Below are 25,798 nucleotides of genomic sequence, written 5' to 3' on the forward strand. Positions count from 1 at the left end.
CAAGACATTTTAATTTGGGAGCACCAGTGCGACTACAAAAATATCTGTCAGATTCTAATTGTTGTAATGATTAAGGGAAAGAGGATGCCTAGTCAGTTGCACAACTGAATGCATTCAACCCAAATGTCTTCCGCATTCAACCCAAGACCTTTGAATCAGAGAGGTGCGGGGGGGGGCTGCCTTAATCGACGTCCACGTCATTGGCGCCGGGGAGCAGTTCTTGTGGGGGGGTTAACTGCCTTCCTCAAGGGCAGAACGATTTTACAGCTCAAACGGCTAGACTACCTGCCGCCCCTTCGCTGTTTCCGAGTACCCTAGATAAAAAAGTGAGCGCAGATTCCTGACCGTGGTGGTGTCACCATTACTACAGAGAGAACCGCTCGTCTGTAGCCAGAACCGTTCGACAATTGTGACCATGTTACTGGCGCTACAGTTTTGCTGGATGCATCTCCATTGGTGGAGATAATAAACGAATGTCTTAACAGTGTTAGATATTACTTTCTAGGGTACAAAATGTGCTTCAAAAGTACATAGAATTCATATAGGCCCAATAAAGGCTGTATATCTCAATCGATATTAAAATGACATTTCCTGGTGCTCCTAAATTTTATGTGGTGCTCCTAACTTTAAAAGAAATTGGGTGCTACCATGGTAAAATGCTAATTTAGAGCCCTGGTTCTGTTTATTGGAAAGTCTGGGTTAACACCAGGCTTTACGCTCACATCCATCACCTGTATTTAACCTGCTTCTCTATTCTTCCCAGCCTTCAGAGGACTCCCTCCTAAAAACATCCAGGTAAAACAAGGGCTAATCTCACATGTCTTAATCCTCGGCTATCGCCTCATGGTCTTCTTGGGTTCCATACACTTCATCAGGGATGATCACATGATATCAGAGCAGTAGACATTCTTTGATTTGAGCGAATCTCTGTTTTCAGGGGAGGTGTGTCCAATCAATTTTATTCAGGGGTATGTGGTCAATTCTATCTGATTTTTGGGGTCAACATTTAATGGTGTCTGTCATGGTGCTGCTCTTTGTTACCACCTTCCAGTTGTTGGCATTTGGCAGGAGCAGGATTCTGTCTATGGAGGTGGACTGACTTCTGTCTCTGTATTTGTCCTCTCCAGATCGCTGCCGTCACGCCCTTGTCCTACAAGCACCTGATCGGGCAGGAGTGAAGGGCAGAAAGGAGGGTCAACTATACTGCGGCCAGTGTCTTTCAGGCCCCCATGGTAGTCAAGCTGGCTGCCTGCACTTTTGCCTAATCTAAAAAGAAAATGGAAATTGATAAAAAGAAAATAGAAAAGATGCTAGAAGAGCCAGGGCTGGACTCCTGTCAACCTCTTCCTGTTTCCCTCTGCATGTCTGCAGAGTACTGCACCACCGGCCCACGCAGCACAGGCCGTTTTTACCACCGTTTTTACTGCACTATTCAGACAGGAGGCATGAGTTTCCGCAGTTCTTTTTCTTTTTTTGAATTCTTTCTTTAAAAAATGGAAATGAATGTTTACACGGCTACCTTGTCAGTAGTACTACTACGATCTGCTGTGTTCTAACATGCAGCCACACCTCCACTGACCCAGAATGATTCATCTGCATGAAACGAAGGAGGTTCCATGAATGCCACATTCCACTTGTTATTACTTGTGTGTTTAGGTCAAGGTTTGTTAAAACAAAAATACAAATGTTACGTAACTTTCTTAAACAGATTCCACAGTTCCAGGCCCAAATAGTTTGTACAGTACCAGTCAAAAGTTTTAGAACACCTTCTCATTCAAGGGTTTTTCTTTATTTTTATTATTTTCTTCATTGTAGAATAATAGTGAAGACATCAAAACTATCAAATAACACATATGGAATCATGTAGTAACCATTTTTTTTTTTAACAAATCAAAATATATTTCAGGTTCTTCAAAGTAGCCACCCTTTGCCTTGATGACAGCTTTGCACACTCTTGGCATTCTCTCAACCAGCTTCATAAGGAATGCTTTTCCAACAGTCTTAAAGGAGTTCCTACATATGCTGAGCACTTGTTGGTTGCTTTTCCTTCACTCTGCGTGTGGTCCAACTCATCCCAAACCGTCTCAATTGGGTTGAGGTTGAGTGATTGTGGAGGCCAGGTCATCTGATGCAGCACTCCATCACTCTCCTTGGTCAAATAGCCCTTACACAGCCTGGAGGTGTTGGGTCATTGTCCTGTTGAAAAACAAATGATACTCCCAATAAGCGCAAACCAGGTGGGATGGTCGCTGCATAATTCTGTGGTAGCCATGCTGGTAAAGTGTGCCTTGAATTCTAAATAAATCACAGAAAATGTCACCAGCAAAGCACCATCACACCTCTTCCATGCTTCATGGTGGCAACCACACATGCGGAGATCATCCGTTAACCTAGGTTGGAACCAAAAATCTCAAATTTGGACTCGTCAGACCAAAGGACAGATTTCCGCCGGTCTAATGTCCATTGCTTGTGTTTCTTGGCCCAAGCAAGTCTCTTCTTATTGGTGTCCTTTAGTAGTGGTTTCTTTGCAGCAATTCGACCATGAAGGCCTGATTCACACAGTCTCCTCTGAACAGTTGATGTGTCTGTTACTTGAACTCTGTGAAGCATTTATTTGGGCTCTCATTTGAGGTGCAGTTAACTCTAATGAACGTATCCTCTGCAGCAGAGGTAACTCTGGGTATTCCTTTCCTGTGGTGGTCCTCATGAGAGACAGTTTCATCACAGCTCTTGATGGTTTTTGCGACTGCTCTCGGAGAAACATTCAAAGTTCTTGAAATGTTCTGAATTGACTGACCTTCATGTCTTAAAGTAATGATGGTCTGTTGTTTCTCTTTGCTTATTTGAGCTGTTCTTGCCATAATATGGACTTAGCCTTATTTGGTAAAAGACCATCTTCTGTTTCCCACACCTACCTGTCACGACACAACTGATAGGCTCAAACGCATTAAGAAGGAAATAAATCCCTAAATTAACATTTAACAAGGCACAGATTGTTAATTGAAATGCGTTCCAGGTGACTACCTCATGATGGCAAAGGGTGGCTAATTTGAAGAATCAAATATAAAATTCATTTTGAATAAACTTTTTTTGGTTACTACATTATTTCATGTGTTATTTCATAGTTTTGATGTCTTCACTATTATTCTACAAAGTAGAAAATAGTAAGAAATAAAGAAAAACCCTTGAATGAGTAGGTGTGTCCAGACTTTTGACTGGTACTGTAAGTTACATGATTCCAGTCGAGTCCAGGGCAAAGAAAGCATGTTCGCTCAATACAGACTACACTGCACACGGGTTACTGAATATCTTGAAAAAAAATGGATACTGAGAAGGGAGGGTTTAGAGGCACAGCCCCCTACTGTGCTAAGGGAGGGTTTAGAGGCACAGCCCCCTACTGGGTTAAGGGAGGGTTTAGAGGCACAGCCCCCTACTGTGCTAAGGGAGGGTTTAGAGGCACAGCCCCCTACTGTGCTAAGGGAGGGTTTAGAGGCACAGCCCCCTACTTGGCTAAAAGGGTTTAGAGGCACAGCCCCCTACTGTGCTAAGGGAGGGTTTAGAGGCACAGCCCCCTACTGTGCTAAGGGGGGGTTTAGAGGCACAGCCCCCTACTGGGTTAAGAGGGTTTAGAGGCACAGCCCCCTACTGGGTTAAGAGGGTTTAGAGGCACAGCCCCCTACTGGTTTAAGTCTCCATTTTCTCATCTTCCCAAAAAGTGTGTATGTGAGTTAATCAAAATGACTGGTAATGACTTGTGCTTGCCAACGTTTCTACCTGGTTCCGTGTTTGGAGCATGACATGTATCTTCCAAGCAGAAGGCCGGTGATAATATAAGAAAATCCCAATTGGATTGTGAAAATTATTATATGTGCTGTAGCTATAGATCTTAACCTGTTTGAATGCCTAGTGCTTGAAGCCAAAAATGTGTCTGACCTGGGGAGATGCGTGTCATGCCCAGCACCGTCCAAATATTGCAAAATGTGTTGCGGAGTGTGAGCAAGTTGTTTATGTGTGAATGTGTTTCTCATACATCGGTTTCCCAGCTGTACTGGATGGGATCGATGGCCTAAAAAGCAACCTGTGTGTTGCATTGAGACACGTACAGTGTTTTCATAGGAATACCTGTAGCTTCCTTGTAGATTAGCATGTGGTTGTCATGACCTGTCATCTAAAGGACATCAGGAGTTCTGAGGATATTCCTTTGGGCATGCAGTCAGAAAGGCACATTTGTCATATGCTGAAACACACACACACATAATGCGCACACACCTACGCATTCACTAATACGCACATGCACTAAAAACCTAAAATGAGGTATCGATGTCCCATTACCACTTAGTGTTTGTCAAAGGTAACGATCACAACTCCAGACTTTCTCGTCAGGTAATGTGACCACCTGCTTACCTTACATCAACATCCATATCTATTTACGATATCTGAGAAGGGTTTCTTACTGACCTCTAGTGTTAGTGCTTCATACATTCCATTTCTACATGCCATGATATGAATCACTTTTACATACTATGGGAGGAATTTTGTTCTTGGAACGTGTAAGAATCTATTTGACATATTTATTGTTCTGTGTAATTTTACCCACAAATGTTATATTTTTATTACGTATTTTTTTTATTGTGCAATTTCAGTATGCCTGTGTTACTTCAGACAAGATGTGTGCCCCTGTGCCAACACGTATATCCTACCTTACACCTCTACCATATCCTGTTCCCTCCACCGTTCTGGTCGCAGGTCAGATTACAGAGCACTGGTTAGAGGTCAGTTAAGCCATATCTAGGCTTTGAATGGAGCTTCTGGTATTTCTGGCACAGAGGGGTATGTCTTGTCCTTTAAAGAAATGCCATAACGATCAAGTATTTGATTATTATGGCTGTAGTTCCTAAGTTCAGTAGCTTTAGTTCAGATGGACTTCATTCCAGATCCTTAGTGGTTGGAGATACTGTAACATCTACATGCTGGCTGTACATGATACTGAGCATATGCAACCTGGTGTCCCCTCCCCTCCATGCCAAATGTGATTTACCATACTTTCATATGGGAGAAATGTATATATTTTTCTTGACTTCAAGGGTCTGGAAACTCCAGAGGGTTGTGTACACCAGATGGCTATATTACGGAGAACTCTATTGTAACATTTCCTTTTGAAACACTAAAGCTATCAGGGGGCTGAGTATGGGCTGTACTCAGACTAGTGTGGAGACACCGCTGGACTCTCACCTGCCTGGGCTGTGTCCTAGGTCGGGGTAGGAGGAGCACTTACTATATTGGGGGGGGGGGGGCATTACAGATGCCGTTTTCAAAAGCTTACAAAATGTATTGGTTTCTTGTGTTTTGCCTGACCAAAAAAAAAAAAGAATGATTGATTGATTGTATTTTTAATGCAACCCTTTTTCCAGCCATTTTTGTAAGAATAATCGAAACGTCCCAAAAAAAAAATGCACGAGTGGCTGGATGAATGTGGAGAATGGCCCTGTCCCACGGGTGACCGCTGGGGTGGGGTGCCGTGGGGTGACGGGCACAAAATGGGCACCGCACCCCGGCGCCAGGACCACCCCACATCTGGCCCCTCGGGCTCCAGCCTCGGCACTCTGAACCTCCGACCTGAATGTAGCACTTTAAGACCAGTTTGTTCAACACAGTTTTTCTGTAATAAATCACAATATTATGAATTTGTGGTATGCTTGAGTGAACTTGTGTATCAGCAAGCGTACTTGACTTATGCTTAGCATGGTCTGTTAGTGTGGGCTTTGCAGGACTGCACGCATGTGTGTGCACCACAGGAGGCTGCTGATAGGAGGACGGTTCATTAAAATTGCTGGGATGAAATGGTATCAAACTCAGGTAAACCATGTGTTTTGATGTATTTGGTACCATTTATTCCATTCTAGCAATTACAATGAGCCCATCCTCCCCAATTAAGGCACCTCCAGCCGCCTGTGGACTGTGTGTGTACGCCTGGCCACACCAAGCAGATGCTCTGCGGTAATGAGGTGGCTGAGAGGCTTAACTGGATCAACAGGGCTGCTGAAGGCTAGAGCTCCACAGCAGAGTTCAGACGTACCGCTGGCCGAGTGGCCCTGTAGCACGCCACTCAACCTGCCACCACAGCACCACCCGACACTGTGTGTGTGTATTAATGTATGTTCATATCCTTCTGTTACTCTACTCCTTCCGTGGATCCATGTGTGTCTGAGTCCTGGTCGGTTGAGGGGAGACGTAGGCAGAGTAACTGGGGGAGTGGAGATGAGTGAAGCTGTGTCTATTTTATACAATGACACCCGTTCATGTTCCTGTGCCTTCGGTTGAATGTGTTCGTTGTGTGTTAATGTGTGTGCACTTGCATGGGCAGAACAATTTGTTGGCTTAGACAAGAACGGGAGAATAATGTACCGTTTACAATGGCTCTATTGACACTTAAATGTGTAGCACACGGTTCTCTGTGTGTGTCCCAGAATATTGAGTAGGAGGAAGCAGTAACACTCGTGTCAGATAGCCCAGCAGTGCTGTATGCGGTAGGTCAGCCAGGCAGCGCTGTGTGGAATCAGCCCACAATCTGCTACAGGAATAGAGTGACCACTAAGACGGAGGAAAGCGGAAAGGAGGAGGAGTCGTAAAAGTTGGGAGGGAGTTGGCAGTGTGTCAGGATAGGAGCCACTGTGCCTCAGCAGCGGCAGAGCTGACGCACTAAAATCCAGACTGAGGGCAAGAGGGGGATAAAGGGAGGGCACAGAGGAAAACGAGGAAGAGACGCCAGTGGCCAGATGGAGGGTGCAGTGTTTGTTTTGAAGTGGCAGACTGGTGTTCATTAAGGGTTAGTGGCTGTAGCTTAGAACAAGATAGTCACTCACTGGACTGAATATTATAGAGTGTGTGAGGGAAAAGTGCATTGTTGTATCAGGACTGTCTTGGCCACAGCAGCCGGAAAACCTACCATTTGATGTTCTGTGTGGACTGCACACTTATACTCCTCTGCTGTACTGGGTTCTTCGGTGCATGCGGCTCAAGGTGACTCAGGATCTGGATCCAGCCCCTGGGAGCCTCCTGACTGGGTCCCTGGATCTACAGGGAAAAGTGGGCTGAAGCTTCCTCTCTACCCCCCTGGAAGTGGAGTCAGACTGGGGACAGGACCGTAGGATAATAAGGATGTGAGGCCTTGACACCAGCCGTTACCCACTACCAGGCCTGCTAGTGTTCTGTCCAGCCCTGTGGAGGTGGATAAGGGGGAAGGGAATGGGCCCAGCTTCACTGCAGGAGGAGACAGAGCAGGAGCCAGGGGGAGAAATGGAGTGCTACCACAGCCTTCTGCAGGCTGGCTCTCAGCTAGAGAACACACTGCAGCGTGAGTACCTCTCCTGTACTGCCCCATCACTGGCATATGGGGACATAACTGTCTTAAATATCATGGTAGCCTACAAGGGGAAATACAATATATTAATATTGTGCAATGTTAAATATTCTGTATGGAGACATAACACCGTCATAATACGTGGACAATATTAAAACTCATGGGGTAGCTTTAGGTCTATTGATGGGATGGTTGCTGCTGTACTCCAGCAGTGGTCATGACGTAGCCATGCAGGGATTAATGTGCTATTTCTAAACCCTGAGGGGATCGTTTTTATCCATAGCGATCATATGTAGAGGAGATATTTGTAAGTACACGCCACATCTGGGTGTGTTTGGAGAAATGCCGAACAAAGCATTTTGTCAGTGAAATGAATAAACTATAGATTTATTCTACATTTTGTGATACTGAATTGATTAGACCTTCCCCGGGGAAACTATCAAGGTCCAGTTCTGAATGGTTGCTCACAGCTTTTTAAAGTTGAATGATAAAAAATATTGGGGGAGGAATAGGAATCCTGTAAGAGCAGCCAGTTGGGCAGATTGGACAATTAAATGATGAAGAGGAGTAGCGCTGCATCCCCGCCATGGTCCAGATGCTACAGAAGACAGACAACGTGATAAACAGTGCCCAAGAAACCATATCCCCTACACATTCTCCTCTGTCCGTTAATATCTATTGGATTCAAATACAAATCCAATGAAGAAGAAAGGGCTAGTTTCTCATCAGTTTCATTTACAAATCCAATGAAGAAGAAAGGGCTGGTTTCTCATTAGTGTTTCATTTACAAATCCAATGAAGAAGAAAGGGCTAGTTTCTCATCAGTGTTTCATTTACAAATCCAATGAAGAAGAAAGGGCTGGTTTCTCATCAGTGTTTCATTTACAAATCCAATGAAGAAGAAAGGGCTAGTTTCTCATCAGTGTTTCATTTACAAATCCAATGAAGAAGAAAGGGCTTTCATCAGTGTTTCATTTACAAATCCAATGAAGAAGAAAGGGCTAGTTTCTCATCAGTGTTGATTCATTTCCAACTGTGATGCCAGTTTGTTGGACTTCAGTTACAGTACAGCTCCTGGACAGTGGTGGTTTGTACCTCTAGTACAGTGGTTCCCAAACTTTTTATTGTCCCGTACCCCTTCAAACATTCAACCTCCAGCTGCGTACCCCCTCTAGCACCAGGGTCAGCGCACTCTCAAATGTTATTTTTTGCCATTATTGTAAGCCTATACACACACTATACGATACATTTATTAAACATAAGATTGAGTGAGTTTTTGTCACAACCCGACTCGTGGGAGCTCTTATAGGACCAGGGCACAAATAATAATCAAATCATTTTGCTCTTTATTTAACCATCTTACATATAAAACCTTATTTGTTCATTGAAAATTGTGAATAACTCACCACAGGTTAATGAGAAGGGTGTGCTTGAAAGGATGCACATAACTCTGCAATGTTGGGTTGTATTGGAGAGAGTCTGTCTTAAGTTTTCCACACAGTCTGTGACTGTATTTAGTTTTTATGCTAGTGAGGGCCGAGAATCCACTCTCACATAGGTACGTGGTTGCAAAGGGCATCATTGTTTTAACTTCTTTGGGCTGCAATCCCGACACAGGTACACTTATGACAACATCCAGCTCGAAGTGCAGGGCGCGAAATTCAAAATCTAGTTTGTTAAAATATTTAACTTTCACACATTAACAAGTCCAATACAGCATATGAAAGGTAGACATCTTGTGAATCAAGCCAACATGTCCGATTTTTAAAATGTTTTACAGGGAAGACAAAATATGTAAATCTATTAGCTAACCACGTCAGCAAAAGAGAGCACTTTTCTAACACCATCAGTTTTTACCTCCATCACCAGCTATCACTGAAGAATTTGCATATTTATGGTATAAATCATAAATTACATTTCAGCTACAATCAGAAATTGCACCGAAAGCAGCCATAACATTTACAGACACCAACATCAAATACCTAATTACTCCTCATAAAACATATCTGAGAAATACATACTGTGCAGCAATTGAAAAACAGGATTCTTGTGATTCCAGACAATATTTCCGATTTATTAAATGTTTTACAGCGAAAACAAAATGTAGCGCTATATTAGCATAGCCACATTAGCCAGACACACTTGGGCGCGCACGACCAGTTGACATGCACGACAGATATATGAAATAACATTATAAATTGGGTCTTACTTTTGCTGATCTTTCATCAGAATGTTGATCAGGGTGTCCTTTGTCCAGATGAGTCGTTGTTTCGAGTCAGGATGGCAACTTTCCCTTCTCACTTAGCATTGGCACTGGTCGACTGGCACGGATTTGTCCAACGTTAAAAAAGTCAGAGACCGAAACACGGCAAAACTCCCGAAAAAAATTCAAATAATCTGATTAAACTATATTGAAAAAACATACATTACGATGATATGGTCTCATTTATCAAATAAAAACCCAGCCGGAGATTGTTCCCGTCCAAAACAGCAGCAAAACAGAACACAATATCACTCCCAAGTCGCGGGCTTCAGACTTCCGGAAGTGGTCGGTCACGTCAAAGAAATAGCTCTTATTCAACCTCTGAACAAGATATTCACTACATTTCTTCTCTCATACCCTCTTGACACCCAGAGCAAGGCGTACGGAGTGTACGTAGGGTCTCACGTATAATGACCATGTATAGGCATAACGTTGAAGCGAGCATAGATTTCTGACATTCTACTTCTTGGTCAGGGAAAGTGCTGCCAAATGACTTCTGTACCACTCAGAGAAAAAATTAGAACGGTTTTAGAAACTAGAGATTGTTTTCTATCCAATATTAATATTAATATGCATATTGTAAGAGCAAAAATTGATTAAGAGGCCGTTTGAAAATTGGCACATATTTTCCAGTTTTTCCAATACGCCCCCTGCAGCCATAACAGGTTTTAACAGTGTGATTTGCCAAGGCAGGATACTCTGAGTGCAGGCCAATCCATAAATCTGTCAGTGGCTTCTGATTAAATTCAATTTTCACAGAACCGCTTGTTGCAATTTCGATGAGGCTCTCTTGTTCACATATCGGTAAGTGGACTGGAGGCAGGGCATGAAAGGGATAACGAATCCAGTTTGTGTCATTTCGGGAAAGTACATGCATAATTGCGCACCCAGCTCACTCAGGTGCTTCGCTATATCACATTTGACATTGTCTGTAAGCTTGAGTTAATTTGCACACAAAAAATCATGCAATGATGGAAAGACGTGTGTGTGTTGTCCTAGTTCATGCAGACAGAGAAGAGCTCCAACTTCTTAATCATAGCCTCAATTTTGTCCCGCACATTGAATATAGTTGCGGAGAGACCCTGTAATCCTAGATTCTGATCGTTCAGATGAGAAAAAACATCACCCAGATAGGCCAGTCGTGTGAAACTCGTCATCATGCAAGCGGTCAGACAAGTGAAAATTATGGTCAGTAAAGAAAACTTCAAGCACGTCTCTCAATTTAAAAAAAACATGTCAATACTTTGCCCCTTGATAACCAACGCACGTATGTATGTTGTAAAAGCTTTACATGGTCGCTGCCCGTATCATTGTGTAGTGCAGAAAATACACAGGAGTTCAGGGGCCTTGCTTTAACGAAGTTATCCATTTTCACTGTAGTGTCCAGAACTTCTTTCAAGCTGTCAGGCATTCCTTTGGCAGCAAGAGCCTCTCGGTGGATGCTGCAGTGTACCCAAGTGGTGTCGGAAGCAACTGCTTGCAGGCATGTTATCACTCCACTATGTCTCCCTGTCATGGCTTTTGCACCATCAGTACAGATACCAACACATCTTGACCACCAAAGTCCATTTGATGTCACAAAGCTGTCCAGTACTTTAAAAATATAATCTCCTGTTGTCCTGGTTTCCAGTGGTTTACAGAAGAGGATGTCTTCTTTAATTGACCCCCCCATAAACGTAACGGACATATACCAGGAGCTGTGCCAGGCCCGCCAAATCTGCTGACTCATCCCGATGTAAAGCATAGAATTCACTGGCTTGTATGCGAAGCAGTAATTGTTTGAAAACATCTCCTGCCATGTCACTGATGTCGTGAAAGTGTTGTTTGATGAAGTCATTGTCTGTATAGTTTTTTTTGGCCTTCCCCCAGCATTGTCCCAGCCATATCCGCAGCAGCAGGAAGAATGAAGTCCTCCACAATAGTATGGGGCTTGCCTGTCCTAGCCACTCGGTAGCTCACCATATAAGAGGCTTCTAGCCCCTTCTTATTAATGGTATCTGTTGCTTTTATACATGTCTTACTACTCGAAAGTCGTCTTAATTCTCGCTCAAACTCCCCTGGCTTATTTTTCAAATTGTCATGTTTTGTTTCTAAATGTCTGTGCAAGAGTGAAGGTTTCATAGAGTTGTGAGAATACTTTTGCACATATAACACACTGTGGCTTAGGAAAGGCACTACTCACAATATAAGTGAACCCCAAATCAATGTAGTTCTCATCATATTTGCGCCTCTTTGATCATCCAACATCTCTGTCTGTTCGGTGCTTTCCCGGGTAAGGGGGCAGTAGCTCTTCGGCTGCATCAGATTCACAGCTGTCATTGTCCATGCTAGGTGGGCTAACAACAAATGTAGAATTACTGATGCTAGCATTGGATGTGCTCGTGGAAGCAGAACAACTTGTGTAGTCGACAGGTGCAGGTGTAGTACTGCTGGTAGTAGCAGTACTACCAGTAGAGCAGGTATGTGTCTCTATGGACGCGGGCCTTACTTTTTTTTTAACCATTTATCAATTTTCGAGCAAACGGAATGAGCAGCAGCTACGTTTGGCTACATACGGACAGTTAGTGGAATTCCCGCGAGAGAGTAACGGTTAATGTGATTGCAAGTTAATTATTTGACTAGGCTACCTGTATATGACATTGTGTTCTTATTTTGCTGAACACTAGATGGTTTTATTTTATTTTTGGCAGTGAAACGAGGCTACTCAGGCGAGGGGGAAAAAACTCACCCAAATGTATAGCCCCGTTGGAAAAAAAGCATGGACTGTTAGAAAATGTGAAGGAAAAAAAAAAATGTGAATCACATTTTTATTTGGCGTACTCCCGACGACATTGATACCCCAGTTTGGGAATACCTGCTCTAGTATATTGCATTCTCTTCTCTATAGAGGACAAACATGACTGTGTTGATGACCTTTTGCACTGCTTTGTTGTTGTTCCGTTGTCACCTTGGTTACTGACCTGTGCCCCTGTGTGAGGGTGTTGTCCTTGTCCACAGGCTGGCCTGTGTGTGAAGTTAATGGGGACATTGGGGAAAAGGCCCTGCCCCGGACGTTCTATTTTTACCAGGCGGAGTTGGTTCAGTGTAATAATGTGTGTGTAATGTGAGCTACGTTCCGTGGGTTGGGCTGGATCTGGCAAGAAGACGAGGAGAGACTGCAGTATATGGAAAAACCTTTACACACACACACACACTACAGATCAGTTACCTGTAAGTCTTCACCTGCCTCCACCTGGTTGTATTTTAACCTGTCAATATCATTTACCCCTGTGTGTGTGAAGAAACATGGCAGACAGGGTTTAACAAACTGGTCATTTTGAAGCCCCATCACGCTTCCTGCAGTTAATCCTGAACTTACACATAGCCTACACCAGTGGCGGTCGGTGCCGTTTTAAGATAAGGGAGGATCTTTTTATTATTTTTTTATGAGCATGGCCTTATTTCTATTACAGCATATTGGGTGACTGTCATTCATATTCCATTCACCCAGTTCAATGTAACAGCGATAGGTTTAGGCTACTACATTATACTCTAATTTTCCCTATACCCATCATGAGGTTGCTACAACCTAGCCTATGAATGAACGTTTACAACGTAGGTGCACAGTTTGAGAGAATTTTGAGTAATACCGCCTTGTACACTCTTGCCTGCATCTAGCTGATATAGGCTATAATCATTAGTCCAACAATGGCAAATTAGAGTTTCTATTGGACAAATTCAGGTATGTTTATCCTTGTTTCGTTCTATTTGCTTCTGTTTAAGAAACATTTTCAAACCTTCATATCATAACCGCTACACAGCCTACATTGTTATCACATCCTAGTCAACATAGCTACTAAAACTAACGTGTTTAGTAAACCCTCTACAATCATGCAGTACAGTGTACAGTCAGCTAGCAGTTACACCGGCGGGCCCCGATGGCAATAAATTAATAAAACCAAAAGCTTACCTTGACTTGAAAGAGTTCCAGTGTTGGATCACCATAGCCAGCCAGCTAACATAGCGTCCCTCTCTGTTTGAGTCAGGTGTTTGAGTAGGCTGAACTAGCTAGCTGCATTCACTAGCTCTCTCTCTCTATTGCTTCTCCTTATTTTGGAATAAATATTTTTTTCAAAACTGTTCAACTATCTTTCTCTTTCTTGGAGTCAACTACTCACCCCATTTTATTCACTGCAGTGCTAGCTAGCTGTAGCTTATGCTATAGTTAAGTAATAGATACATGAATTTATACTTTGATTGGGTGGACAACATGTCAATTCATGCTGCAAGAGCTCTGATAGGTTAGAGAACTTCCCCTGGAAGTTGTCATAATTACTGGGTAAGTATATGGAAGGGGGTGAGAACCATGAGCCTCCTAGGTTTTCTATTGAAGTCAATGTACCCAGAGGAGGACAGAAGCTAGCTGTCCTCCAGCTACACTATGGTGCTACTCTAGAGTGCTACTGAGGCTACTGTAGACCTTTATTCCAAAACAGCGTGCTTTTATTAAATATATTCACATGTAAATCATTTATTTCGTTTTAGCTAAAAAGGATAACTTTAATGTTTCACTATTTTTATGAAATTCACTGAGGATGGTCCTCCCCTGGCCTACACAGTAAATTATGTGGCCCGGCCCGCCCCAAGGAGTTGCTAGAGCGTGATGAGCCAAGGAAAGCCCACCGCCCAAACCCTCCCCTAATCCGGGCGACGCTGGGCCAATTGTGAGCCACCCTATTGGACTCCCTGTCACGGCCAGCTGTGACACAGCCTGGGATCGAACCCCAGTCTGTGGTGACGCTACAGCACTGTGATGCACTGCCTTAGACCTCTGCGCCACACAGTAGGCAGGCAGCCTAATTCTTTCCACTAATTCGTCTTTCGACTAATCACATCAGGTCTTTTCAAATCAGATATTTTTCAGAGCTAATCTAATTGGTGAAAAGACCAATGAGTGAAGAAAAAAAAAAATCGGAATTGGGCTTTCTGTCTAAACGTAGCCTTAAGACCCCATAACAAACCTCTTCAGTTAAACCTGTCAACCCCTGATAAACAGACTCCAATTACTAAGAGGTGGTTTTCATAGAAGTAGTTGTCTCTGTCTGCAGATGTTGCGCTATACACATTCATTATCTGTCCCACTTCACAACAAAATATCACAAAAATGTTATTAGCTTTGCTGCACATTGATGCTACTCAAAATAAGCAGCTTGAAACATCCCAAATTATAAATCAGGTAAACAAATCACGGCACATGAGCCTAAGATGTGTGGCATTTCCTCCAACACTTTGCCTCTACCAAGCCCACCGCTATAATCTCCTTAGCACTGAAAGCCCTGTTTGGTTAAAATATCTGCTGACCTCAAAACAGTCTAAGCCATGGCCCTTTGTGTAATGTGTGTATGTAAATGTGAGGGACTGCATGTGTGTGATTATTGCATGTCTGTGCCCGTCTCTTTCTGTCTCGAGATTTGTCCATGTGCAGTATATTACTCTCTCTCTTCACACAATGTAGCTTCTATGAGACATCACAGTGACTGTTGGCTGAAGAAGCTTCTACCCTCCTCAGCCTGCCCAGTAGGCCCACAGCCTGCCATCATGGCAGTGCCAGTCATGTGTGATATCACTGAAGTTGAGTGGCACCCTTCTAGGCATGGTAAAATGTGTACTGTTCGCCCCCAAATGACAGAATTCCGTTGCTGAAGGAGTGCCCTGAGCACAGCTGCACTCTGGGAAGTAGGAGAGCTGCAGCGCCTCCTGGTAAATCACAATTAAAGAATAATAAATATACACATTTTATATATATATATATTTTGTTTTTTACCAAATTAGTGCACTAGGCCTTTATTACTCCTGTATGAGCGGATCAAAAAAACTTGTCAGCAGAGCGGGGAGAAATCCCCCATCAGTTTATTCTTCTCAATTTACTCAATCACCACATTATTCAGTAATAGATCTAGATATGGTTTAGGATTGAGTAAGTGATTTGTCCCAAAAATAATGCTGTTAGTTTTGGAAATAATTAGCACCAGCCTATTTTTTTTTAATTAGATTTTATTTATTTATTTAACTAGGCAAGCCAGTTGTGAACAAATTCATATTTACAATGACTGCCGACCCCGACCCCGGCCAAACCCTAACCCGGACAACGCTGGGCCAATTGTGCGCCCCCCTATGGGACTCCCAATCATGGCCAGTTGTGATACAGCCTGAAATCAAACCACACTCAACCAAATTTGCATTAGAGAGGCTTCCATTAAAGAAAACCCTCTGTGTTCTATTAGATCGGGAACTCCTAATCCATTATAAAGCAGAGGATGTATATACATAACACTTTTTTTTCAGCAGTAAGGTAAGATCTGTAAGGCTTCTGAAGTCATGTAGTAAAATAACCAGAGTCTTGTTGGAAGACTATTGCATGCATTTGAGCCAGCTTCAACCAGTTGGCTAAGGATGATCTTGAGCAAAAAACACATGGCTGCCTCACTTCGGCTTTAATCCACCAGGATTCCTATCACCCTGTTCAGTAAACAGACGCTATCACAGATCACCTGCTAAGGCCAGCCCTGCTTTACCCTGGGCCTTTAATCTGTCTGGCTGCCTGGGAGTCTGTCGCAGTACCCAGCCATGCTTAGCAAACACTACTCAGTGAAGTCACCTGACTAGGCTTTGGTGCTTGGATGCTTTGACGAATTTAGTCAGCGGGAATAATTGTTTCCTAGCTGTGGGGCGGCCAAGTAGAAAGCATGATTTGGAGGTCCGGTGTGTTGTGCAGACATCTTGTTTAGCAGGCCAGGCAGAGACAGAGTGGTTTACGTCATGTGATGAGTGATACAGAATTCTGATTCTAATCGGAGAGGGGCCCTGGTGGAGACTTCCTGGGATCACAGACTAGCACGCATTTTGAAAACACTGCAGCCTGCCTGCAGCACAAGCATTCTCCCTCTGATCTCACTGAAGTTATGCAGGACAGGTGACTAGTGTGTTTGATGTTATGTTTATCGGTATTGTTTCGATTGCTTGTCATCTCATCTAGATGCCGGATATTGCCCCTTTTCTCATTAAATCAAATCAAATGTATTTATAAAACCCTTTTTTACATCAGCAGAGGTCACAAAGTACTTATATAGAAACCCAGCCTAAAATCCTAAACAGCAGATGTAGACGCACAGTTGCTAGGAAACACTCCCTAGAAAGGCAGAAACCTAGAGAGGAATCAGGCTCTGAGGGGTGGCCAGTCCTCTTCTGGCTATGCCGGGTGGAGATTATAAGAGTGCAGATAGTTCTTCAAGATGTTAAAACATTCATGGATGACCAGCAGGGTCAAATAATAATCAGTGGTTGTAGAGGGTATAGCAGGTCAGTACCTCAGGAGTAAATGTCAGTTGAATTTTCATAGCCGAGCATTCAGAGGACTAGACAGCAGGTGTGGAAGAGAGGGAGGATAGAAACTAGAGTCTGGGGAGTGGCACTGTGGCCCTGTCTAACGATACCGCTGGACAGGGCCAACAAGGCAAGATATAACCCCACCCACTTTGCCAAAGCACAGCCCCCACACCACTAGAGGGATGTCAACAGACCACCAACTTACTACCCTGAGACAAGGCTGAGTATAGCCCACGAAGATCTCCTCCACCGCACAAGTCTGAGGGGTCGCAAAACAGGACAGGAAGATCACATCAGTGACTCAACCCACTCAAGTCGGGTAAAGTGAAAAATCTTGGCACGATGTGATGCACCCCTCATAGGGACGGCATGGAAGAGCACCAGTGACTCAGCCATTGTAATATGGTTAGAGGCAGAGAATCCCAGTGGAGAGAGGGGAGCCGGCCAGGCAGAGACAGCAAGGGCGGTTCGTTGCTCCAGTGCCCTGCCATTCACCTTCGCACCCCTGGGCCAGACTACACTCAATCATAGTTCCTACTGAAGAGATGAGTCTTCAATAAAGACTTAAAGGTCTCCGAGTCTGACTCTCTCACATGGGTAGGCAGACCATTCCATACAAATTGAGCTCTATAGGAGAAAGCCCTGCCTCCTGCTGTTTACTTAGAAATTCTAGGGACTATAAGGAGGCCTGTGTCTTGTGACCGTAGCGTACGTGTAGGTATGTAGGGCAGGACCAAATCGGAGAGATAGGTAGGAGCAAGTCCATGTAATGCTTTGTAGGTTAGCAGGAAAAACCTTGAAATCAGGCCTAGCCTTAACAGGAAGCCAGGCTAGCACTGGAGTAATATTGTCAGGTGTTTTGGTGCTAGTCAGGATTCTAGTAGCTGTGTTTAGCACTAACTGAAGTGTATTTATTGCATTCTCCGGGAAGCCAGAGACTAGAGCTTTGCTGTAGTCTAATCTAGAAGTGACAAAATTATGGATTTTCTGCATAATTTTTGGACAAAAGGTTTCAGAGTTTTGCAATGTTACGAAGATGAAAAAAAGCTACCCTTTCTAAATTAGATTGCCTCTTCATTACAGTACCAATTTGATGTGAATAAATTGTAGCTTGTGTCAACATGAATGGTTGAGAGATGAAGAGATGACAATGTTAATGATTATAAAGACTGGGTCACATCCGGCCGTGATTGGCAGTCCCATAGGGCGGCACACAATTGGCCCAGCGTCGCCAGGGTAGGCCGTAATTGTAAATAAGAATTTGTTCTTAACTGACTTGCCTAGTTACATAAAGGTAAAAGAAGAAGTACACAGCCTAGTAGTTGTTGTTGATGTAGGCTGTACAGGAGCTACAATGTATACAGAAGTACACACTATGAACCCCTTATCAATCATTTATAAACTGCTTATACATACTACACGTGGCCTTTCCAAGCTCTCCATAACATTCAAGCCATGGAAACATGAATTATTACACAGCCAGTCCAGGATATCCATTTTGAACCTGACACTAACCAGTACCTGACAGTAACCCTACTCCATGGCTGTGTGTGAATGGCCCAGCCTGGCTTGGCCCAGCCCATGTCTCTGTGTGTGAATGGCCCATCCTGGCTTGGCCCAGCCCATGTTTCTGTGAGTGAATGGCCCAGCCCAGCCTGGCCAAGCCCATGTCTCTGTGTGTGTGAATGGCCCAGCCCAGCCTGGCCAAGCCCATGTCTCTGTGTGTGTGAATGGCCCAGCCCAGCCTGGCTTGGCCCAGCCCATGTCTCTGTGTGTGTGAATGGCCAAGCCCAGCCTGGCTTGGCCCAGCCCATGTCTCTGTGTGTGTGAATGGCCCAGCCCAGCCTGGCTTGGCCCAGCCCATGTCTCTGTGTGTGTGAATGGCCCAGCCCAGCCTGGCTTGGCCCAGCCCATGTGTCTGTGTGTCAGTAACACTCATAAAATATTGACAAGAGATCAGCGGAACTCATTACCGCTACCCACGCTGACTCCCTGCCTGACACAGTTACCCCCGACGACAACGTGGAAAAGGACACCGTCACTTACAGGACGACTGGTATTTCACCCAATAGATATGGGGGTTTATCAAGATTGGGTTTGTTTTCTTATTCTTTGTCGGTCTGTGTAATCTGAGGGAAATATGTGTCTCTAATATGGTCATACATTTGGCAGGAGGTTAGGAAGTGCAGCTCAGATTCCACCTCATTTTGTGGGAACTGTGCACATAGCCTGTCTTCTCTTGAGAGGTCTGCCTACAGTGGCATTTCTCAATAGCAAGGCTATGCTCACTGAGTCTGTACATAGTCAAAGCTTTCCTAAAGTTTGGGTCAGTCACAGGGATCAGGTATTCTGCCACGGTGTACTCTCTGTTTAGGGCCAAATAGCATTCTAGTTTGCTTTGTTTTTATGTTAATTCTTTCCAATCTGTCAAGTAATTATCTTTTTGTTTTCTCAGGATTTTGTTGGTTCTAATTGTGCTGTTTGTGAACAGAGCCCCAGGACCAGCTTGCTTAGGGGACTCTTCTCCAGGTTCATCTCTCTGTAGGGGATGGCTTTGTTATGGAAGGTTTGGGAATCGCTTCATTTCAGGTGGTTGTAGAATTTAACTTCACTAGGGTATGTGGGACGGTAGCGTCAGATGCTTCTTTAATCACAACAACAGTTTTCAGCTGTGCTAACATAATTGCAAAAGGGTTTTTTAATGATCAATTAGCCTTTTAATATTATAAACTTGGATTAGCTAACACAACGTGGCATTGGAATACAGGAGTGATGGTTGTTGATAATGGGCCTCTGTACGCCTATGTTGATATTCCATAAAAAATCTGCCGTTTCCAGCTACAATAGTCATTTACAACATTAACAATGTCTACACTTTATTTCTGATCATTTTGATGTTATTTTAATGAACAATAAATGTGCTTTTCTTTCAAAAACAAGGACATTTCTAAGTGACCCCAAACTTTTGAACGGTAGTGTATGTTGAAGAGGGTGGGGCGTAAGATGCATCCTTGTCTCACCCCACGGCCCTGTGGAAAGAGATGTGTGTTTTCCGACACTTTTAACTGCACACTTGATGTTTGTGTACATGGATTTTATAATGTCGTATGCCTTTTTGAAATCAACAAAGCATTAGAAGACTTTTCCTTTGTTTTGACTTGTTTGTTTGTCAGTTAGGGTATGCAGGGTGAATATGTGGTCTGTCGTACGGTAATTTGGTAAAAGACAATTTGACATTTGCTCAGTACATTGTTTTCACTAAGGGAATGTACAAGTCTGCTGTTAATGATAATGCAGAGGATTTTCCCAAGGTTGCTGTTGATGCATATCCCACGGTAGTTATTGTGGTCTAAATTGTTTCCACTTTTGTGGATTGGGGTGATCAGTTCTTGGATCCAAATATTGGGGAAGATGCCAGAGCTAAGGATGCTGTTAAAGAGTTTAAGTATATCCGATTGGAATTTGTGGTCTGTATATTTTATCATTTCATTAAGGATACCATCAACACAACAGGCCTTTTTGGGTTGGATGGTCTCTCTCTCTCTAGCTCTCTTCAATGCATCTCTCTCGCTCTCTCTCTCTCGCTCACTCTCTCTCTAGCTCTCTTCAATGCATCTCTCTCTCCACTGCATCTCTCTCTCTTGTCATATTTAATGATAATGTGCAGTATTCATAAGGGATGGTTAGTTGATGGGAATCAAGCGGTCTGTTGATCGGTTGCATAAACTTGTGAACAGCAGAGAATTATATATGACTATAAATTACTTTGTGTTTTGTAGTGTTTGTTTGGTATTAGTCCCCATGCCTTTACACGGCACGCCGTAATTTGTGTACAATAAAAAACCTTATTACGCATTCCTGCGTCTGTCTCCCGATCCTTCATGCCAACGTGACAGAGGTGAACTTAGTCTTCACTGTGGCTTCACTCATACCACTATTTGATTGTATATGTACAGTATATTACGGGCAGTGTTTTAGTCCTGAAAACTGTGTTGAATGTGGAATGTTATGAGAGGAGAGAGTAATGCAGCCTGCCACCACAGCGGGCCGGACACAGTATATGACTCCATGCTGCCTCTCCCCTGGTGACAGGAGAAGGGTGTGGAGAGGTATAATGACGGCCTCCTGCTGTGCTAGCCTGGATGTCACAGTGGAAAGATGGGGTCCAGACCCGCCTCCGAATGATTGACTGACTTGAACCAGACAGCTGAGAGTCTGATACCTTCCTTATCACTAATGTTGATGTTGTTTTACATACGACCACTGGGTGGCAGTAAATCCCTCTGTTAAATCATCATCCTTATGGAAGATAACCATAAGTTGACACTTTCGAAGGGGCCTCTGACCCCATCGTTCTAATATCTCCCTCTCTTTCTATCGCTCTCTCCTTCTCCTCCTTCCCACAGAGGTGTCAGTCCCTATGAGTATGAAGGAGGTGGACGGCTACATTGAGAAGCAGGTGGCCTACCTGTCAGGTGGGAGATCTTTACTCAGGAATGTCTATTTTGGGTTCATAACCTCTGACCTGTGTTAACATTGGTTGTGTAGATTCAGGCGGTGTCTACGACCTGTAAAAGTAGTAGTGACATGTAGAAACTAACAATGACTAAACTGTTCTCAGTTAATCCAACATTTATAGACTATTTAAATGAGGCGTCAGCAAAGAACATAATATAATTGTTTAGTACACTCTTGAGTGTGATAGTTCATATGAAACTATTTTTCTTCCCAGGTGGGCGTGGTGAGGACTCCAGCGTGATTATCACCCTCCCAGAATACTCTGCTTTCAGCGACATTCCAGAGGAGTCTTTAGCTAAAGTCTTAACATACCTCACCCTCATACCTCGGTGGGTGAACCAACATAATACACTACCTCCTACTATTCATCTCTCTAGCCCTCCCTCATAACTTTCTCTGCAATGCAGTGTGTGCTTGCTTTAGTCCAGAGTTAGTATTCTTTGCAGATATGGCACTAGATGCTCTCTGTCCCTCATCTATTTTGATGTCCTCTGTGCCAGCTCAGAGCAGGTATATCCTAGGGAGGAGGGATCGTATCATTGGACGTGGACCAAAAGGGGAGTTTGAGTTCAGGTCAACAGTGTCGATGAACATCCCTGTAAACAGATCTAATGTATTCACTCTGCAGGCGTTCTTACTGCACCAAAAAATATAATTTGTCTTTGGCTGCAGTTAGCTGTCAAATCAATTTGGCATATTATATTTGACTAGTAAAAGTATACATTTGCTCAGTGAAAAGTACATGTGTTCAAATACTTTTTTTGCTTGTGTTTGCAGAGCACGACAACCAGGTGTAAAATTCATCATCATTTTAGACAGGAGACTGGATACTTGGACCTCAATCAAAACAGCACTTGCCAGAATTGCGGTGAGCGAGTTATAGTCTTGAACATATGATTTGCTGCTGTGGCAAAAAAACAAAAATCCAGTTCAGAATTTCAGCACTAGACAGACTGGACGTCAGAGTGGGGAGCTGTCCATGGTGCTGAATTGCCCAGCGCTCAGTTCCTGCTGTTTTGTGATGGTCTCGTCTCTCGGTCTTTAGTTCATTAAAATACTTCGTCGTGACTATATCTGTCAAATACTGCAGTTGCTTTGTCACAGTTTATTATTGCTCATGCATAGTTTTCAAAGAATGTTCTGTACTCACTGTATGAAACTTGAGTACCGTGGCAAGGGAATTAAGATGCATTAGCCAGCACTCAATTACGTGGATATTACCTGATGACGCTATATTTCGGCGCACGATGAGAGGAAGAGATTGCAGACAGCGCTGCCACCCTCATCTTCGCAGTAAATGGAACCAGTAGTCTACATTGGCACCGATTTGTAAGCTTCGGGACGGCGAGATTTAGAGTGATAGCATGATCGTATAAATGGCTGTAAACACAATGGCTGTGAGTTACCAGCGCCGAGGATTGACCAGGATACGGAAGAGCCCGGTAACGAGCTTTTTAAAATTTTTGATTTATTGATAAGAGTTGTGGTCAAGTTTGGGTGGGCAGGGTGAATGCGGCATCGCTCACTGGCTGCAGCTTAAGCATAGCACTGCGGTGCAGAGCCTGATTTTAGCGTAGTCATGCAATTGATGCAGCAAGACAGAGAACGATGGCTTGCGTATGTGAATACAAACTCGACTGCAATATTTAGCATGTTGAGCTTGAAGGGCAATGTCCATGTTTGAAGTAGCCTAAAGCTAGATTTAGATGGCGACGTCAAATTAATATCAGAGCTCTTTATGGAATAATCAACATTTCCCACTGTTTTATGTCGATATCCTATGCATATTTAAGTTAACAGCTGGCATCTTGAATTATACCAAACCCATATGTTAGTAAGGCTACACCTGCATCACCACAGTCATGTGATAAAATTGGTGTGAGAATTATTTTTCAAATTGAGCTGATAAGATTGTCATCCTAAATGCTTTACTTGTGATGTCTGCTGCTGAAAATCGCTCTGAAGTTCAATCAAAGCCTCATCTCTAAATAGAATTCAGCCTACCTACTGTCTCTTCTTGGTTAGTGAAGCCATTTTCTATTGACTACAGCTTCAATACACCTGTGATAGGCAGGATAGGTCCAGCTTTCCTCCTTTAATTAACAGTGGGTCAGACTGAGAGGCTTTGTCTGCCTGAGCCTGATTGCTTGTTAGTGCTGTCAATATGCCCATTCAGGGTGAACAGATGAAGGCTATGCATCCAGAAGTCCCTTCCTTTCATCGTGAACAGATTGGCCTGGTTTTGGGTAAAAGGCATGGTCCAGGGTTTGTCAGGGCTCACTGTCCATCAGTGACGGTGTCTCTCTCCTCCCCTGTTTCCAGGCCTCCTTCCCTGGGAACCTCCACCTGGTGCTGGTGCTGAGACCCACCAGCTTCTTCCAGCGCACCGTCACAGACCTGGGCTTCCGCTTCAGCCAAGAGGACTTCATGCTCAAGATGCCAGTAAGGCAGATCATTTACCAAATCCAACACTTCACCACACATGTACATAGTACTAAACGCAGTCAATAATGTGTCCATTGTTATATCTCTCCTCTATTAGGTGGTGATGCTGAGCTCTGTGACAGACCTACTGAGATACATTGATGAGAACCAACTGACCTCTGAGTTTGGTGGAACTCTGGATTACTGCCACAGTGACTGGATCGTCCTGAGAACAGTACATACTTTACACTTACATACCATCAACCATGCAGCCACTCAGAACCCCAGCACAAATATTACAACATGTCTGATGTGGCGAGACACATTCAAACTTGGCCTGTATGTCTGCACCGTTCTGAGTGATGACATCAGAGTATAAATGTAGAAACACTGTGATGACGTCCCTGTGTTGTGTGCTCTCTGGCTCCCCTCCAGGCCATAGAGAGCTTTGCGGTGACAGTTAAGGACATAGCTCAGATGCTGCAGGCGTTTGGCACAGAGCTGGCAGAGACAGAGCTGCCAGATGAGGGCACCGGCATCGTACACCTCCTCTCAACCCACACTGACAAGTACAGGAAACTCAAGGTATAACTGCAGCACTCCGTTTCACACACCTTTTACGCTAGGCTCTATGATAATGTGTGACAGTCTCGTATCAGCGGCAGACTAACTGAAATCTAGTCTACATTGACCCACTGATGTTTTATAGCCATTTTTCTTGTCTGTCTTGTACAGGAGGCGATATGGTCTGTATCAAAGGAGGGTCGTCACCTGCTGGCTAGCCTGGAGGCCTCTGGGAGAGAGGAGGATTCACTATGGGATATCAGGCTGGACTGGGAGACTGTGCAGAGGTATATAACCTCAGAGGGATAATCATACTACCGTCTGCCTAAATGTTATAGAGTGGCCATCTATTACAACCTCTCTCTCGCTGGTCTTCAGGCTACTAGCCCAGCTGAGGGACATGGAGTCAGCCTTTGACGGCTTCTTTGAGAAGCATCATCTGAAGCTCCAACAGTACCTCCAGCTGCTCAGATACGAACACAGCTTCCAGGAGGTGAGACCGACTGTTTACGGCATGGATGGATTGTTGATTAATTGGCCTATGCCGAGAGTCAACTCTTGACGATACCCATAGGGTGTACAGCTCTATTGGATGAGGTGTTTTGAAGTTGGGACGTGCATATGTGTGGAACTAAAGTCTCTTTCTCCTCTTGTGGCCAGATGGAGTTGTCTCTGGAGCGTCTGGCGACCCAGGAGAGGGAGGTGTCGTTGTCAGGGGAGACGCTGACTCAGACAGAACAGACACTCAGGGACCTGGACAGCCTGGAGGCTCACGCACAGGTCAGTATTTACCTTTTACACACTCCCTCATCAGATCAACGGACTAGGACTACTCTTAGTGTATACTTAAGCCTCAGGACCTGACCTACAAATGGTGGTTGGCAGAGATCGTCTTCTCTGGGTCTCACGTGCTTTTGGTAACAGCATTGGTTGTGGAGCTAGGATTGAATTGTATTTGCTATGGTGATACTGTTTGTGTGTAGACCTCCTGCATGTTATTGTATGTAACTGACTGTGGTGTCCTGGGTGTTGCTAGGAGGAGATGGCTCGTGCCCAGACCATCATCCTCCACGGTCACCAGCTGGCAGCCTGTCACCACTACGCCATGGCCCTGATCATGCAGCGCTGCAACGAGCTACGTCACCGCTGTGACACGCTCAGTAAGGCTCTGAGGGCCAAACACACACACCTCTCCCAGGCCTATCAGCTGCTGCTACGCTTGGATCAGGTAGAGGACACACACATTTATTTACACTAATACACCTAGGTGAGCACACACACACACACACACAAACAAGCATTTC

At 44.1% G+C, this 25,798-nt stretch overlaps 2 protein-coding genes across 17 annotated transcripts in view; both read left to right on the forward strand.

Moving 5' to 3' along the window:
* The window catches only part of LOC139581296 (phospholipid-transporting ATPase IG-like), a 73,084-nt gene extending 67,400 nt beyond the window's left edge, over positions 1–5,684 (forward strand). For 6 of the 11 annotated variants that reach the window (XR_011676188.1, XR_011676186.1, XR_011676187.1 and 3 more), the window contains 2 exons: positions 764–795; positions 1,128–5,684. Coding sequence is in view for 3 of the 11 variants with exons in the window: in XM_071410892.1 (XP_071266993.1) it covers positions 764–795; positions 1,128–1,164 (69 nt within the window). In the remaining 8 variants the exon portion in view is untranslated. Of the gene's footprint in view, positions 1–763; positions 796–937; positions 969–1,127 lie in introns of those variants that run through there. The other 5 variants (XR_011676185.1, XM_071410886.1, XM_071410889.1 and 2 more) reach the window with 3 other exon arrangements.
* Positions 5,685–5,825: 141 nt separating this feature from the next.
* The window catches only part of mcf2a (MCF.2 cell line derived transforming sequence a), a 31,557-nt gene continuing 11,584 nt past the window's right edge, over positions 5,826–25,798 (forward strand). For 5 of the 6 annotated variants that reach the window (XR_011676191.1, XR_011676190.1, XR_011676192.1 and 2 more), the window contains exons 1-11: positions 5,826–7,354; positions 21,395–21,463; positions 21,721–21,835; positions 22,284–22,374; positions 23,829–23,948; positions 24,049–24,165; positions 24,366–24,515; positions 24,666–24,781; positions 24,873–24,987; positions 25,155–25,274; positions 25,531–25,722. Coding sequence is in view for 3 of the 6 variants with exons in the window: in XM_071410895.1 (XP_071266996.1) it covers positions 7,246–7,354; positions 21,395–21,463; positions 21,721–21,835; positions 22,284–22,374; positions 23,829–23,948; positions 24,049–24,165; positions 24,366–24,515; positions 24,666–24,781; positions 24,873–24,987; positions 25,155–25,274; positions 25,531–25,722 (1,314 nt within the window). In the remaining 3 variants the exon portion in view is untranslated. Of the gene's footprint in view, positions 7,355–21,394; positions 21,464–21,720; positions 21,836–22,283; positions 22,375–22,456; positions 22,949–23,828; positions 23,949–24,048; positions 24,166–24,365; positions 24,516–24,665; positions 24,782–24,872; positions 24,988–25,154; positions 25,275–25,530; positions 25,723–25,798 lie in introns of those variants that run through there. The other variant, XM_071410896.1, reaches the window with a different exon arrangement.

Source organism: Salvelinus alpinus, chromosome 7 (assembly GCF_045679555.1).
Source record: "Salvelinus alpinus chromosome 7, SLU_Salpinus.1, whole genome shotgun sequence".
Taxonomy (NCBI): domain Eukaryota; kingdom Metazoa; phylum Chordata; class Actinopteri; order Salmoniformes; family Salmonidae; genus Salvelinus; species Salvelinus alpinus.